The sequence below is a fragment of the Echeneis naucrates genome, chromosome 22, assembly GCF_900963305.1.
Source record: "Echeneis naucrates chromosome 22, fEcheNa1.1, whole genome shotgun sequence".
Taxonomy (NCBI): Eukaryota; Metazoa; Chordata; class Actinopteri; order Carangiformes; family Echeneidae; genus Echeneis; species Echeneis naucrates.
The window spans coordinates 4187932-4202981 of NC_042532.1; the positions used below are offsets into that span (position 1 = coordinate 4187932).

The 15050-nt window shown below is 40.3% G+C and overlaps 1 protein-coding gene across 1 annotated transcript in view; it reads right to left on the reverse strand.

Annotated features, from left to right (window-relative positions):
- The window catches only part of babam2 (BRISC and BRCA1 A complex member 2), a 71590-nt gene that overhangs the window by 15387 nt on the left and 41153 nt on the right, over positions 1 to 15050 (reverse strand). The window contains exon 7 of the mRNA XM_029493430.1: positions 9294 to 9403. Coding sequence (XP_029349290.1) covers positions 9294 to 9403 — 110 coding nt within the window. The remainder of the gene's footprint in view (positions 1 to 9293; positions 9404 to 15050) is intronic.

A 15050-nucleotide genomic window follows, 5' to 3' on the forward strand; every position in this document is an offset into this window, starting at 1 on the left:
ATAGCGAGAAACTGTTTTAGTGAACAGATCTGTAATGCATTGTTGACAGTCAATGTCCACTGTGTGACATATTTGGCTGGTTGTCCTGATGTCGGTGTTTGCAGTGAAACACCGTGGAACTACTAAAACATCAGTACAACTTTTATGGTTAAGTTCAGGCTCTCAGCTTGACGTCTTGGTGTCTTGGTGTCTGCTAAATATTTAAAAGTCTAGTCTCATCCTCTATTGTGGGAAACAATACCGAATAATATGGATCAATATGGAATGCACACCCATAACCCATTATGAGATCTGCCAACAGTCTTTGAAATAGTTTGAGAATGAATCCCCTGTCATTCATATATTGTAACTAATCCCTTTTCACCCTTGCTCACTTATCCTTATTTGACATTCTATGCTTTTTTTTTATTTTTAATTGACACACTATAAGATGATTCTTTGTGTTTAGTTTTATTTTACTTTGGTGGTTTATCAAGCATGGAAATCAATAAAAATTACAGATGTGTTCAAAATAAATGTCAAAAAAGTTAGCTGAAGCTCAAGGCACAAGAAATTTAAAGCTACACTCCAAAACAACCCAAAACTCTAAATTCATTAATCCAAACTTGAATCTAGAGTCTGCAAAGTGGAGTCAGTAGAGGCTTTAGTCCTACACCTGTGTCCAATCAGGATGCATTCAAGTTCAGTATGGAATAAAAGTCAGAGCCTGGAGCGCTGTAGTGTCTGTGGTTACAGCCATGAAATGGATTTTGCATGCACATAGGGAGGGAGTCAGACTTTGTAAGCAAATATATTCCAGGCAGCAATTATGTTGTGTCAAACATATATGTTTTTCTGTTTGTTACACATCAGGAACATAAGACATAAAAAAAAGCCAGAAACCCAACAGTACCATACAATAAATGACAATTTTACTGCTCAGCATTTGTCGTAATCTCAGACATATGGGGTCTACCGTTTCTTTTTCTCTCTGAAACACACACACAGATCAATAAACTTTACTTAACTTAAACGCAATAAAACAAAACCTGTGTTCTTCGGTTGATAACCTGTTCTATGTATCATTATTCTACTATTTTCCACATGGTCCCTTACTGCAAACTCATCTTTAGTTTCTAAAAAAAATGTTACTCACAAAAATGTCAAATTACTTGTCAATTGCCCTTGTTTCTGTTCTTTTAGATGTATGTTGTCATAAAGACACCTGTTATACTTTAAAGAAGTGGAATAAAAGATAGCCCACATATTGAGGAGAGTATTTTACCAATGATTTAGCTGCATCACAAAACTCTCTCACTGTAACAAAACAAGGCAGATATTGCAGAAGTGTTCAAGGTGACAAGGAGGAGGGAGAGCGTCAGAGTGCTTTGAGCTGCTGAGAGTGAGAGATGAGTGTGCACTGAAATCTTAGACTGTTGAGAAGGTTCGCTGGGTTAGTGGTGAATTCATTATGTCAGACTGACAATTTCTGACTGTGACAAGATGTTCACAAAACCTTGAAAAATATTTGATCGAAATGCAAACATTTTCAAAGGCTATACAACACCTCTACAGACCCTGGAGAAGGGACACGCAGAAACCGTACACCCACACAGGCACACGCGCACGAGCACACACACACACACACACACACACACACACACACACACACACACACACACACCAGCAGGCAGGGAGGCAAGCATGTGCACGCACACGCGCACACACGCGCGCACACACACACACACACACACACACACACACACACACACACACACACACACACACACACACACACAGGCACCTAAAGGCAAATGCAGATACACAAACATTAGTGCACTGCAGCCTAAAACTGTCTCTCTGTGTTGATTTTTCTGGGCTCCTAAATCTGGTTTGGGGGCAGAGACGGTGCCCACTCAATTCTTTTATGCAATGCAGCAGGTTTTCTGGGGGAAGGAGAGATGTATCCAACTCATCTCATGGGCACAGTACAATCAGGTAAACGAGAAGTAAAAGTGAAAATGAAAAGAGCGATGAGTCTGGTTATAAAACAGTTGGAGGAGACACAAAAGCACTGAAGATGAAACAAAAAATAAATAAATACTGCAAATGTGATTCTTAATGATTATTCTAGATGAGACACTGACACTACTTCAATTCACTATTGCATTACCTACTCATATCCTTCATTACTGGAGATGAATAAGCCACATTAATGAGTAATTTTACTGTTGCAGGTAGCTGCTGGAAGAGAAACTTCCGATTCACATCTGATAAATCGCAGCATCCAGGTTGAATTATTACTGAAGTTTCTTTCTTTTGGATTTAAAAATATACACAGGATTTCAATTAACTCCTTCCTCTTTCCAATATACATTAATAAATAAATAAATACATCTTTTTGAAATATCAGTCAGTGGCATGTCTGGAAAATAAATTTCTTAAACCTGCCACAGCAGTTATATTTCAACAGTCATATTTTGGTTTTAATTTCCCCATTATTTATCACATTGCATGATTGTTTGTGCACATTGCCATGTTCTTGCCTGTCAAGAACCTGAAGTGAGAGTTTGGGTTATTAGACGTGGGGTTTTGTGAGTAATTCATTTGTAGTTTGTGTACTACCTGCAGTAGATTAAGATCTGAACAGAAATGAAGTGATAGGAGTCATTAGCTGCTGTGGACGACGCTGGCTGAAAAAAGCATGCTTGTGCGTAGGAATATGGCATTAAGGTAGTTGAGAAAATGCAGTTCCAGAGGAAAGGGCAAGAAAAAGCAGTGAAAATATTCAAAATACATTTTTTTGGTGATTTTTTTTTTTTTTGATTTGGCAAAGACACTTTTTTTTTGCGTCTGGCGACAGCACATCTCTCAGCTTCTGTGCTGTTGCTCCCGACTGCTTGCCAAACTGAGAACACACCGATCTGGACCTACTGCTGGTTACACACTGACTATTGATAACTTAACTAAAACTAACTAACTAAACCAATATAATTATGGTATTGAAGAGTTCCTTTAATTGCCCATATTGAATATTGTGTTACAATGATGGATCACATGACTACTTCTATTTGAAATGAGTTGCTTGAAGTGATGAACCTTCTCCACTGTGTATTTTACCATCATTTAGCTCACTGTTTTGGCTTGAACTTGTCGTCTATTTTGAACAACATACAGCTCTATTTTTGCAAAAATCTCCAAGAACTAACTTTGCCCTAACTATTTAGAGAATGTTTGCATTATCAAGTTTGTGTTTTCATTCAGAAAATGCCACCATTGTCCATACAGGAGTACTAATCTATAGCTGAGTTTGAGGTGAAATTGTAATGCCCTTAACATGCCTTACTGTTGTGCATAAAAGCTACAAACGCAAAGAGGCAGGCATCAGAAAGCCAGACCAACATCTTTATAAAAGGAAGAGCATGCATGGCATGGTTGGACACTGATAGTTGTCATAGACAGCCTATGACAATGCATAATGCCTCTTGCTCCATAACACATCTAAAAAAGCAAAGCTAGCATTAAGAAAGGTCCTTTTAAAGCCAGTTTACTGGGATATGTGATGAATAGGGGGATTTTGTCTGCACAGAAGTTGTTTGATGTTTTATGTGAGATTGAGGTGATTTAATTCTATCTTCCGAAACCACAGCTGTTCATATTTGATTGGACTGTACATAAATCAGAGTCACCACACTCCAATCACTTGAACCTAGTAACCCCACCATTTCTCTGCTCTTTCTATTGCATTGGTATATTAGGTTCCTTAAGAAAAGAAAATCCATCTCCTTACTTGGTTTGATCCTACCGTGACCTCCACACAACACTTGCCAAAAAATTCTATCTGAAATTTCTTAAATTCTAAATGCCTACATCTTTTAACTTTTAACAGGTAGTTTAAATAGAGTGGGGGGGGGGGGAAAACACAGGAGCTACACAGCGTAAAACCATGGCTTTCACAGTATATTTCCTCTCCGCAGCCTGTAAAACATTATATAACAAATAAGCACTGAATCTTAAGCAGGTGAATCTTTAAGCCTACAGAGTAACATCCATTTGACTTATTAGAATCAATACTTTCTACAGAAAAAGAAGCAAAGACAGTGTTACAGTGCCATCAAAGAGAGGAGTAATGCAGCAGTCTATGTAAACTGTACATTACATTATTGGTAAAAATGTGGGTGTCTGTGGGGGTATATCACCCCTCTCCCCCTTGTAAAGCAGAAAACATTATAGTGATGATCTGTTTGAAGACAAGGGAAGAAAAAGTAACAGACGGAGCAAGAAAGACAGAGGAAAAGGGAATAGAAATAGAGGTATAACACTGTAGCTCAGGGGGCTTAGGAGTTTGCGTTCTCAGCTCTTAGATCCGAGCCCCTGCTGAAGGAGAGTAAAAGTGAGATATCAAACAGCCCAGGAGTGATGGGAGAGAAGAGTAGAGAGGTGGAGGAGAGAGAAAGGAGAGAGAGGGAAAAGCTCTGCTCTCCCTTGTGCTGTGTATGTGTTTTTTTTTTTTTTTCTCCCTTCGCTGCATTTCAGTCGAGCGAGGGACGACCTTGCTGGGTAGAGCACAACGCTTCTCTCTCTTTTAAGTCCCACTCACTCTCTCAGTTCCCTTTGAGGATCAGCCAGAGGGATCAGCAGAGGAGAGTGATAGAAAAACGAAGAAAGATGGAGAGAAAAGAGACAGGCGGCAGACATGTGAAAAACAGGAGGGAAAGGAGGAGGAGGGGGCTGGAAAGATGTTACAGAAAAGACAAGAGTTAAAAACTGAAAAAAAGTACCCTTTTTTTTAAAGTAAGATAGACAGGATAGGTGTGCAGGATAAGGAGGCAAGGAATAGGATGGGGGGTGAATGGGTGAATGGGCAGGCAACAGAACAATGTAGTCTGCTCAATGATCAGACGATGGATAAATTGTTAGATGTACACTGAGACAGAGAGAAAAATTCAACATAGGTTTAGTTGATATGACAGCCTGTGGCGGCAAAGTCAAGGCTGAAGTGATTCTGTGCATTCACCATTAGTCATTTTCATGTAGTTGAGTATAGGCTTCAATTGTAAAGCAATGCCAATCAATGTGTTGACAGTACATGTGTCGACAATAGTTTTTACTGGCATTGGTGTTACCTGTCCATTCAGTCTGCCATGCATGAGGGGTTCACGAGGTAATGTCATCTCACTGCTGACAGCCTCACTGTTCATTCACTTCACACTGTGTCAGAGCTGTAATACGGTTATAGGTTCCTGCTGTAGCAAATCTAAAATGAAAAGCTTTCAAAAGACACTCTGGCTTTTATTGGGAAGCAGCTGCTGAAAATACAGCATACAGCTTGTAATCATTGTTCGTGATGACCATGGTTGTTTGACCACCATTAAAAGTGGCTCTGTGAAATAAGGCTGTTTGGTGTAATTTTTTAAAATTTTTTGTTAATCAGCCATCGTGATGTTTACACAGCCCGTGTAGTGAAAGCAGGACAGGATGCATTTAGGACTCATATTGAGTGTGGGACACCTGCATTTCAGCAGTCCTCAACTTAAAACCTATTGTGTCCTGGTAAAGTGGCTATAGTTGAAATGAAATGCAAAGTGGTTCAGGGCCTCTGCTGATAGCTGGATTGAAACAGAAACATTATCATGATCTGTTTGTCTGATGTGTGTGAAGATGGATGAACAAATGATGCATTTCAAACTCATGCTGCAAAGACAGGCATCAGCTGAACCCTGAGCAACCACAATGACCCAGACGGTGTACCTTAAACTTCTCACCACCATGCCGTTCCAAGCATAAAACCTGATCACCAATTCAACAATCATTAAAGCTCATTATCATTTAATTTCAGTAAAAAAAAAAAAAGTTTGTTTGGCTGCAATGTAAACAGGCTGCTGATTTATGTTTCTGACAAAATAGCTGTCACTTTAGTGGCCGCTTGGTTCTTAAACACTTCCTGTTACCATAGAAACCACTGTTGTCACACTGACTGAAATCTTGTAACTATAAGACAGACAGAACAGCAGTGTAGGTAATAAGGACAGGAAGGAGGGAAGGAAGGAAGGAAGGAAGGATGGATGGATGGATGTGTGGACAGATGGAGGATGTCTGCACTGAAGATGATTGATCAAAAGATAAAATGACAGAAAGATTATGGATATAAAGAAGCTTAGAATATTTTGACACTGAATAGATGTAGTTGATATGACAGCTTGTAAAAACACTCAAATCCAGTGGTGCCAAAATTGAAGCTGAGCCAACTTCTCTACAGCTGCTACATTCAACATTTATAAAATGAGAACTGATTTAAAGAATTTCCAAAACAATTTTGATGCAAATTTGATCTTGGCATTAGATAACCCACTTGCAGAAGCTTGGGTTAATGCAGAACCTCCTGAATGTCGCAGTCTATCAAATGCTTGCTAGAAAACAGAAATGTGCAGGCACACTGCAACAAATGAGTTTTCCTCTTCACTGGAGCCAATGCAGAGATAATGGGCAGCTACACAAGACAAAAAACTAACAAGGGTCAGTAAGGATATGAAGGGAAAAGTAACAGGGTAACAGATCTGCATAAACACACGTACAGCAAAAAGGCTGGCTTGCATGCTAAATTAAGTGGCATCCACAGTGGATCCAATACGTTTACGCTGATGCACCAACTCACACACACATGCAATTGTTTGTCTTCAAACAATGGTGAAGAAGACATACATTCTCGCCCTGGGTCATGAATTAACACACTCCCACACAGCTGACAAAAAGGTGCACAAAGGCATGTAGTGGAGTACATTCACACAAAGCCTTGATATGCATATGTGCAAATATCTCCAGACAAAAAGGCAAAATGAAGCAGGAGAAGAAGGGTGTTAAATGAGAACTTGGCTCGATGCAGCACTGTTAAGCCTCTGCATTTTCACATGTGTCTTAGAGGGTTTAGATCAGGAGGGTTGGTTTTGGAAGCATCTCCTGCTTTATCTACACCCCCCTCCCTGCTGTTCTAGCCGGCAACCACCCCTTCTCTATCCCCTGCGCCGTAGCTTCCCCACATCCTGCTCTCTCCACTTTACTGCCTTTAGCCTCCTTCTGTCTGTTCTCTTCACACAACTGGCAGCAGAGCAGAGCCTCTAACATCACAAAATGCAACAGCTACAGTCTGGTCTGAAGCCTCAGTAAGGTCAGTGTGTCTCATGTAAACACATCTTCATCATAAAACAGACATACGTGATCAACACGCAAATCTGCTCCCTGAAGGTTTCTGTACTTTTAGTCTCCTCAGTGCAGAATGTTGTCCATCTCAACAGAACATTCCTGACTGAAACGCACAATTAATATGACTCTGTAGGCACATTACATGTGGAACACACTGAGCAAGAATATGAATATTAATATAAAAACTACACTTTGTATCTTTGTAATCATCCTCAATCCAACTGTATAAATAAATGAAACATCCTGGAGGTTGTTTCAAATCAGTGTTAACAGAACTAAGAACCAGCAGCATCTGTCATTATACTGCTTTGATATTCTCTTACACATGCACAGCACGGACAAAATGAGGATTATGTAGGACAAGCAGCAGGTAGGTGACCTCTCTTTTATATTGTGTAGTTAGGGCATTTTGTTGCCTGCATGGGGATGAGGCCGTGTCTTAGTTAATTTCAACATATGTGAGTGTGATGGTTTGTGTCTGTGTGCATGCAAAAGTGATTGAATTGAAACGTGAAAGTTGGCAGACAAGGAGGGGTAATGTGCAAACATGGAATGGAATGGAAGTAAAACATGTTAATACAGGAGGAGAGATAGATAGAATGAGAGAGAGTGGTGGTGGTTTGGGGGAGCAGAGGTCTCTTAACCTGATGCGACAGGGCGTGTGCTTGTAAATAAACATCAGCCTGAGATTATTCCAAACCCAGACTGTGGGGCCCTGAGGTTAGAGTGGGCCCATACCTGTCTCTGTCCCCCCCAAACCTTCTCTCTCTCTCTCTCTCACACACACACACACACACACACACATCTATCTACTCATCTAGACTGTGTTGAGAGCAACGCCTATTCAAATACTGGTGCGTGCACACAAAGCCATGAAAATAGCCATACATTGGGGATATAAAAACCCACAAGGATGCATGCATCCAAACACACATGTACGTACACACACACACACACACACACACACACACACACAAATGTAAACTGACAAATGCACACCAATACACACATACACACTAAATCTAACAAGACAAAAAAATTGGTTTTGAACAAAGAGAATGCGCACAGAGCTGAAGGACCCACTCTCACAGAGCCACAGACTCACAGAAAACATTCCACAAAAGCCTGTGCACACACGCACACAGACAGACATATACACGCAGACTCTGTTCTGTTAACACCCCAGATGTCGGGAGACATCCAGTCATGCCTAGCTCAGACGCTCTGTGTCATCAATCTAATTTTTTTGTTCTTCCCTTATTGTTTTTGAGGAACCAACTGATGAGTCCAGACACTGGGATGTGGGATTATTCACAATGACTTAATATGTTGCTGGATTCACAGCAAACTCACGCTAATCCGTCAACTACATCTTATATCCTAGAAATCAGGAGCAGAGCTGAGAGGGACGACATCACCTCTTCCTGACCTTTTCCATCCCTCCAGGGGATTACTCTTGTCTTTAAAATTGGGTTACTGCAACAAACCTGCAAACGTGTATCGTTCTTTATCTTTATATAGAATTTCCACCTAATGGAGGATACAAAACTCAAATACAAAAATGAAACAAACTAAAGACAGGTGCAAACCTCTAGTCTGACCTTCACAGGAGAAACCTCATGGAGACAGTACACGACTTTTGTAAACTTTCTATGAAAAAAAGGTTTATTTTGAACAAAAAACCTTGGTGAGAGGATCTATTTGGAAGTTTGCTTTACCTGGTACTGACTTTCCAGTCAAGATGAAAAGATGCAAAAACAGCATCAAACAATGAACCAAGAGCTGTCTCCACTAGTGTAACATAACGCCAATAATAAGTCATGTCCCTATGACATCTCTTCCTCCACTGAAGCTATCCTTGCGTGTTTCTTATAGTGACTCAGTGTAGCCTTCAATCTGCACTGAAGAATCATCACCACCTGCTCCCTGCAAGCATTCATTGGAGACCATCTATTGGTGGCAGAAACAACTAAAATAGGTCTTTTAAATAGGTAAAAAAAAAATTCAGGCAGTTCATAGTGAACTATGTTAAATCCCTGAGACCCAGGCGACACGGAAACATCATTATTTTCATTATTTTCAATGAAAAATAGCCTGAGTGAATTATTACTTACTGTTCAATGCTTGGGGACAGGTACAGTTTAGGAAAGACCTGGGTGGCTTCAGCATCCTCAAAGCTCACTGAGAGAAGGGCCACATCCTCTCCAGGATCCAGAGCTGTGTCCTGAGAGAGATAGGATGGAATGCATTTTCAGTGAAAACACAATATATATACAAAATACCATTGAAATGTGAGCTGGGACTCATTTAAATAGCCCCGTGGCTATATTCTTGATACTGTTCCCCATAGGTCAATCTCTTTTCCCTGTTATATCTTAGTAAAAATTTATCTCCTACAAATAGGAAACAGCTCATCGGTATGGGTTGGCATTTTTCCAAATCCAATAAAGATAGCTGCCATTACTGTAAGTCACTCTAAAAAAAGAGACCCTCTGACTATATGTCCTGTCTCAAAACTCTTTTTATATCCAACATTATTGAGAAAGTTGTATTTATCTTTAAAAATTTCAATCAGGCTTCCGACCTCACCACAGCACTGAAGCAGCACTAGTCAAAGTGTTAAATTATATATGGTATAAGGCTGAATACTGACTCCAGTCAAATATCAGTGCTAGTTTTACTAGATCTCAGTGCTGAATTTGACACTGTAGCTCACAGAATCCTGCTGCACAGGTTGTTAAATTGGGTTGGACTTTCTGGAGAGGTCCCTAATTGGTTCAGATCCTATTTAGAAGGCCGGAGTTATTTTGTTACGATAGTCAGCTATGAATCTGAATGAATGGCTATGACTTGTGCAATCCCCGAGGGGTCAGTTGTTGGACCCCTTCTGTTCAATCTAGATATGGGTCAAATGTTGCAGAACTTTAATATCAATTATCACAGTTATGCAGATGACACACAACTTTATGTGTACCTGTCACCAGATGAGTGCAGCCCAATAGACTCACTGTGTCAGTGTCTGGAGCTAATAAACAACTGGATGAACCAGAATCTTTTTCAATTAGATAACGCTAAAACTGAGATTATTCTGTTTGCAACAAACACAACAGGGTCACCATAAGTAAATATCTTGAGTCTCGATCTCAGATCTGACACTTTTAACTGACACATCAAAGTTGCCACCAAGACAGCTTTTTACTAACTCAAAAACGTCAACAGAATTAAATAATTTGTCACCCAAAAAGACCGGGAATAGCTCAACCATACGTTCTCCAGTAGACTTGATTACTGTAATGAACTTTAAAAATTTTTTATACTGGCTCCCAGACAGTCACAGAGTAGATTTTTAAACCCTGCTACTAATTTTCAACATTAGATAGAACGGTCACAGAATGGTTTTGGACCAGAATACATCTTAGATATGTTTAGAGAATATAAACCTAACAGGACTCTTAAATCCATCAGCTCAAGTCAGCTAGTCCAGACCAGAGTCCTGACTAAACATGGATAAGCAGCATTTAGCTTTTATGCTGCAAAGAAGTGGAACAAACTGACAGTGGAGGTTAAATCAGCACTATAGATGTTGATATTTTTAAATCCAACTTTGGATGGATTGACATTGAAATTGGTACAAACATTGTTTCCTCAGAATGGACTGTAATAGCTTTAAGTGGTCTTTTATTTTAGTTTATGATCAAATATGTTCCTATATACCTCTGCTGCACTTTACTTACTGCTTGCTGTAGCAAACATTATTCGCTACAGTATGATGCTTCTTAAACATTGCAATTCTTTTGTCATTTTGAACAGAATAAAAGATTAGAATAGAATAATCTATTAGAATAATAGATAGAATAGATAAAAGGATTCAGATGCTGCTTACAGAATTCATGTCTGATGGAAACCCAACCCTGGGTAGCTCAACTAGTGTTCAAGTCCCAAAATATTGACGGAGATGGAGAGGAGAAGAAGAAAGACACCAGAAGAAACATCTGTTTTGTTTCATGCCACATTAGCTTCAACAGCTGCACCATGAGGCTGAGCTGATGACTGGGAGCACCAATCAAATCATGTGTGAGACGGATGAAGAGGCCACCCGGAGCTGCTCACTACAAACCTCATCTGTCTCTCTGAGGTTCTAATTTCTCATTCTGTGATGTTTTTCCTAGAGCGTGGCTACTTCCGAAGCACTGTCATTAGGCTGATTCCACATCAAGTACAATTCTAGGCTCTCTCTCCTGACAGAGGCTCGGCAGTGTTAATCAAATGTTTTACAGATGGTTTGAAGTCACCCATTTGTTATAATCGCTGCACGCTGTAGTGAGAGGAAATCTACCCACCATACATGATGGACAGAGGCAAAGTGAAACCAGTTTGCAGTAAGGGCTTAAAAATGTGATCAGACCTATTAACTAATTACACACGTGTTGGTCTGTTCATCAAAAACTAAAGTGACCATTGGTTTAAGGAAAATATGTCTGAGTGGGTGGAAGATAAAATTCCTTCACTGAACACGTTCCCTCCAAGTGGAGCGGAATTAATTGTCTCTGCATGTAATCTAATGATTTCACAACAGATTTAAACTAAAGGAAAAAAAAAAAAAAGAATGAATAAATCATAAATAATGACAAGAATAACAATTTGTTGCAGCAGGACAAATATCAGCAGGTATTCAGGGCTTTGTCTTTGAGTCTGTATAGCATGTTATGTAGATATTAGGTTAATTAAATATACAGTGCTCCAGGCTCTTCCTTCCTTGGTACGGCAGATACATGAGAAGGTAAGGACAAAAGAAGTTGGACGGAGGCATTGAAGGACAACAGGGTGTGTGGCATCCAAAAGTGTTGCCTGATGGAATCAGCTCACATCAATATAGTGTGCATTAGTAAACAAGAGCTGCCCTGTCTCACAGCAGCGCTCACGGCTTCTGCCACTGATGACATGGGACAGACATAGATGGGCTAGGGGAAGGGGGCTGTGGTGGGTGCAGGGTTTTTATGAAATGATTGTTTTGCTCCAGTTTGTAGCTTTCAAATTCTGTTTTCATATTTATAGGGGATTTAATGAATGCTTCCTTTGGACTGGAACACAATAAACAGATGAATGAAAACAAACAGGAAGGTGATAGGGCCAGCTCAGTGTGGGCTACAGTGGACCATCTTGAGATGTGATCAGAACAGGGGTGGTGTTGAAGGGACAGGCTTTTTGTGGAATGATTCAGACTCATCTTGTCCCAGAAGACAGCGAATAGCTGTCATAAGTCATACTGCATCAAATAAACAAGCAAAAACTAAAGGCAGAACATATAACTTTTTGCTAATGCCATTTTAAATTAATGCGCTGTGCAGGGGAGCTGAAGCTGCACAAATAAAAATAGTTTTGGTTGGGTTGGTAAAACTATGCATAAAACTTCAAATTCTTTTTTCGTAACCTCAAACTTTTTTCTTTTTCTTTTTAAATAAAACTAAGAAGAAACGGCCACCACACAATAAGAAGGTCGTGGGTTAGATTCCCGGCCTGGGTCCTTTCTGTGCTGAGTTTGCATGTTCTCCCCGTGTCTGCATGGGTTTCCTCCCACCGTCCAAAGACATGCATGTATAGGTTAACTGGCAATGTTAAATTGACCATAGGTGTGAATGCGAGTGTGAGTGGTTGTTGGTCGCTGTTTGTCCTTGGGTGTTGGCCCTGCGATGGACTGGCGACCTGTGCAGGGTGTACCCCGCCCGTCGCCTGATGTGTGCTGGGATTGGCTCCAGCAGCCCCGCGACCCAGAAACGGATAAAGCGGATGAAGATGAGTGAGTGAGTAAGTGAGTAAGAAGAAACGGGCGAAAACTGTCAGCCAAGTTTTATCCCCAATAGTTCAGTGCTTGAAACAAACATTTACACTGATTTACAGGGTCAAATGAAAACTTAAGAGAAAAAAACTTTGCGAGGCACTTCAGTTGAAAGATTATGCATTACTATTCACTCCAAGAAACACATCTAGACTCTGGGGCACTGTCATGACACTGTCAAGTGTCATTACCTGGAATTCCTCCTAAACACTGCAGAATTGGAGAGTGTGTCCGCCTTGAGTAACAGCTGGGTGACCATACGCTCGCCACAAACTGTTATGCACAGAGGTCTTTGCTCCACAGATGTCCCACCATTTTGCCCATCTTTGGATTTGAATTTTGATATCATGGTGCTAGGGGCAGAGTCAGGCACTGCCAATATGGCAACAACAGAGCATTTCTCCCTTAGCTTAAAAATCCCTTTTCAGAAAACTGCAGGCATCATCATAGAGGGTTCATTTACTTGACTGCATTTCACAAATAATTTAAGTTACTGATAAACCACAAGGAGCACTGTCGCTCTTGTTTCACATCAAAAACATAGGTAGGAGACATTTCTACCTTTATTTTGAAGGAATTTCAGAACATGTCTTTATCAATCACGGAATTTAAGAGTGAATATGGTCAGCACTGCTGTGTTAAGATTTATTTTTTGAAGCCAAGAGGATCTGCAACATACTTAAGAGGCAAATACATGGATGTGCATTTGTGTACCACAAAATCAGGAATAGCAAGGCGTGTGTTCACAAAATGTATTAATTATGCGACTCTTTTATCACATCTGTTGCCTAGTAAATGCTGCATTTTTTATTTCATTAATGTGTCACACTCATCATTGATGATGAAGTGTGTTGTTGATTTCTTGCTGTAGCTTCATTTCCAAATGCCAAAATATGAAAATATTGGTTAGGTGTGCCATTGAATGTACTGCATGAAATATTCACATATTATTGACAATGTTTGGTGCTACTGTGTATTTGAGCAAATATGCACTTGATTTAAGTCCTTAAATTGATTTGTGATATACAGTATACCTCAAAGAACGATTAAAAAGACCTATTGTTTGGACCCAGTGCATTTTTAAAATGCTGTAGCTTTTTTGTTAAAGACGTTTTTGTTTTGCAGCTTTTGCATTTCATGATAATTGTGAGGAACAAAGTAAACATAAATGATTTATTGACAGCTGGTTCTGATCTTGGATTCCACTAGGATGTCTTTGCAGTTCGGTGAGAATTTGCAGGCATTTGAAAACTCATAATTTTCTGTTCCAAAAACTTTGAAAATCTGCACAGGAAGCTTGTGAAAATATACCCTAATGAGTACAAAAGTCGACCTTTTAACCTGCCTGCCTTGAAACCATTACTTAAATTGAAACAGAGGAGCTTTTCTCTCTGTAATGAAATAAAAGCCCCTAAATGGCCATTAATGTTTCTGTGCACACATACACACATCTTCAGCCCTTTTAACCAAATACACTTGAGGGCATCTGCTGCTTGCTTATATAAAGACTTAGTGGCGAGCGAACATTAAAAAAAAAAAGCCTTAGCTCCACAGGCCACAGGCAGGACCTTAATGAAGAGACCTCTTCATTGGTAAGTAATGAGCACGGAAATGGCCTAGGTCAGACACTGCAAGACTGCAAGGAGGGCGTCCTGCAGGGGTGGTAGTTGGACATTGAGGCAGTATTTACTACATGCCCCAAGAGAATGTGACTCAAGTACTTGGGGACTGGATTTAAGAAAGTAGATTAAGAGTGTGTGCGCCTGTGTGTTCGGACGTCAAGGTTAGCGAGTGCCTCCCAGTCAAACCCTTTCACGTGGCCACCATTCCGCATCTTCCATCCTCCTTACTCTTTCAGACATGCGTGCATGAACACACACACAAACAAACGTGCAGACACTTTTCCTTGTGTCCGTTCTTGTGTCTCCTGATGCCCCGGCCTCTGGCATCTGCTCTGTATCGCATGTGACAGGTTGGAGATGTGACAGCTGTCCTTATGCCAGACCAAGTCTGGCCAAAGTCACAACACACACAA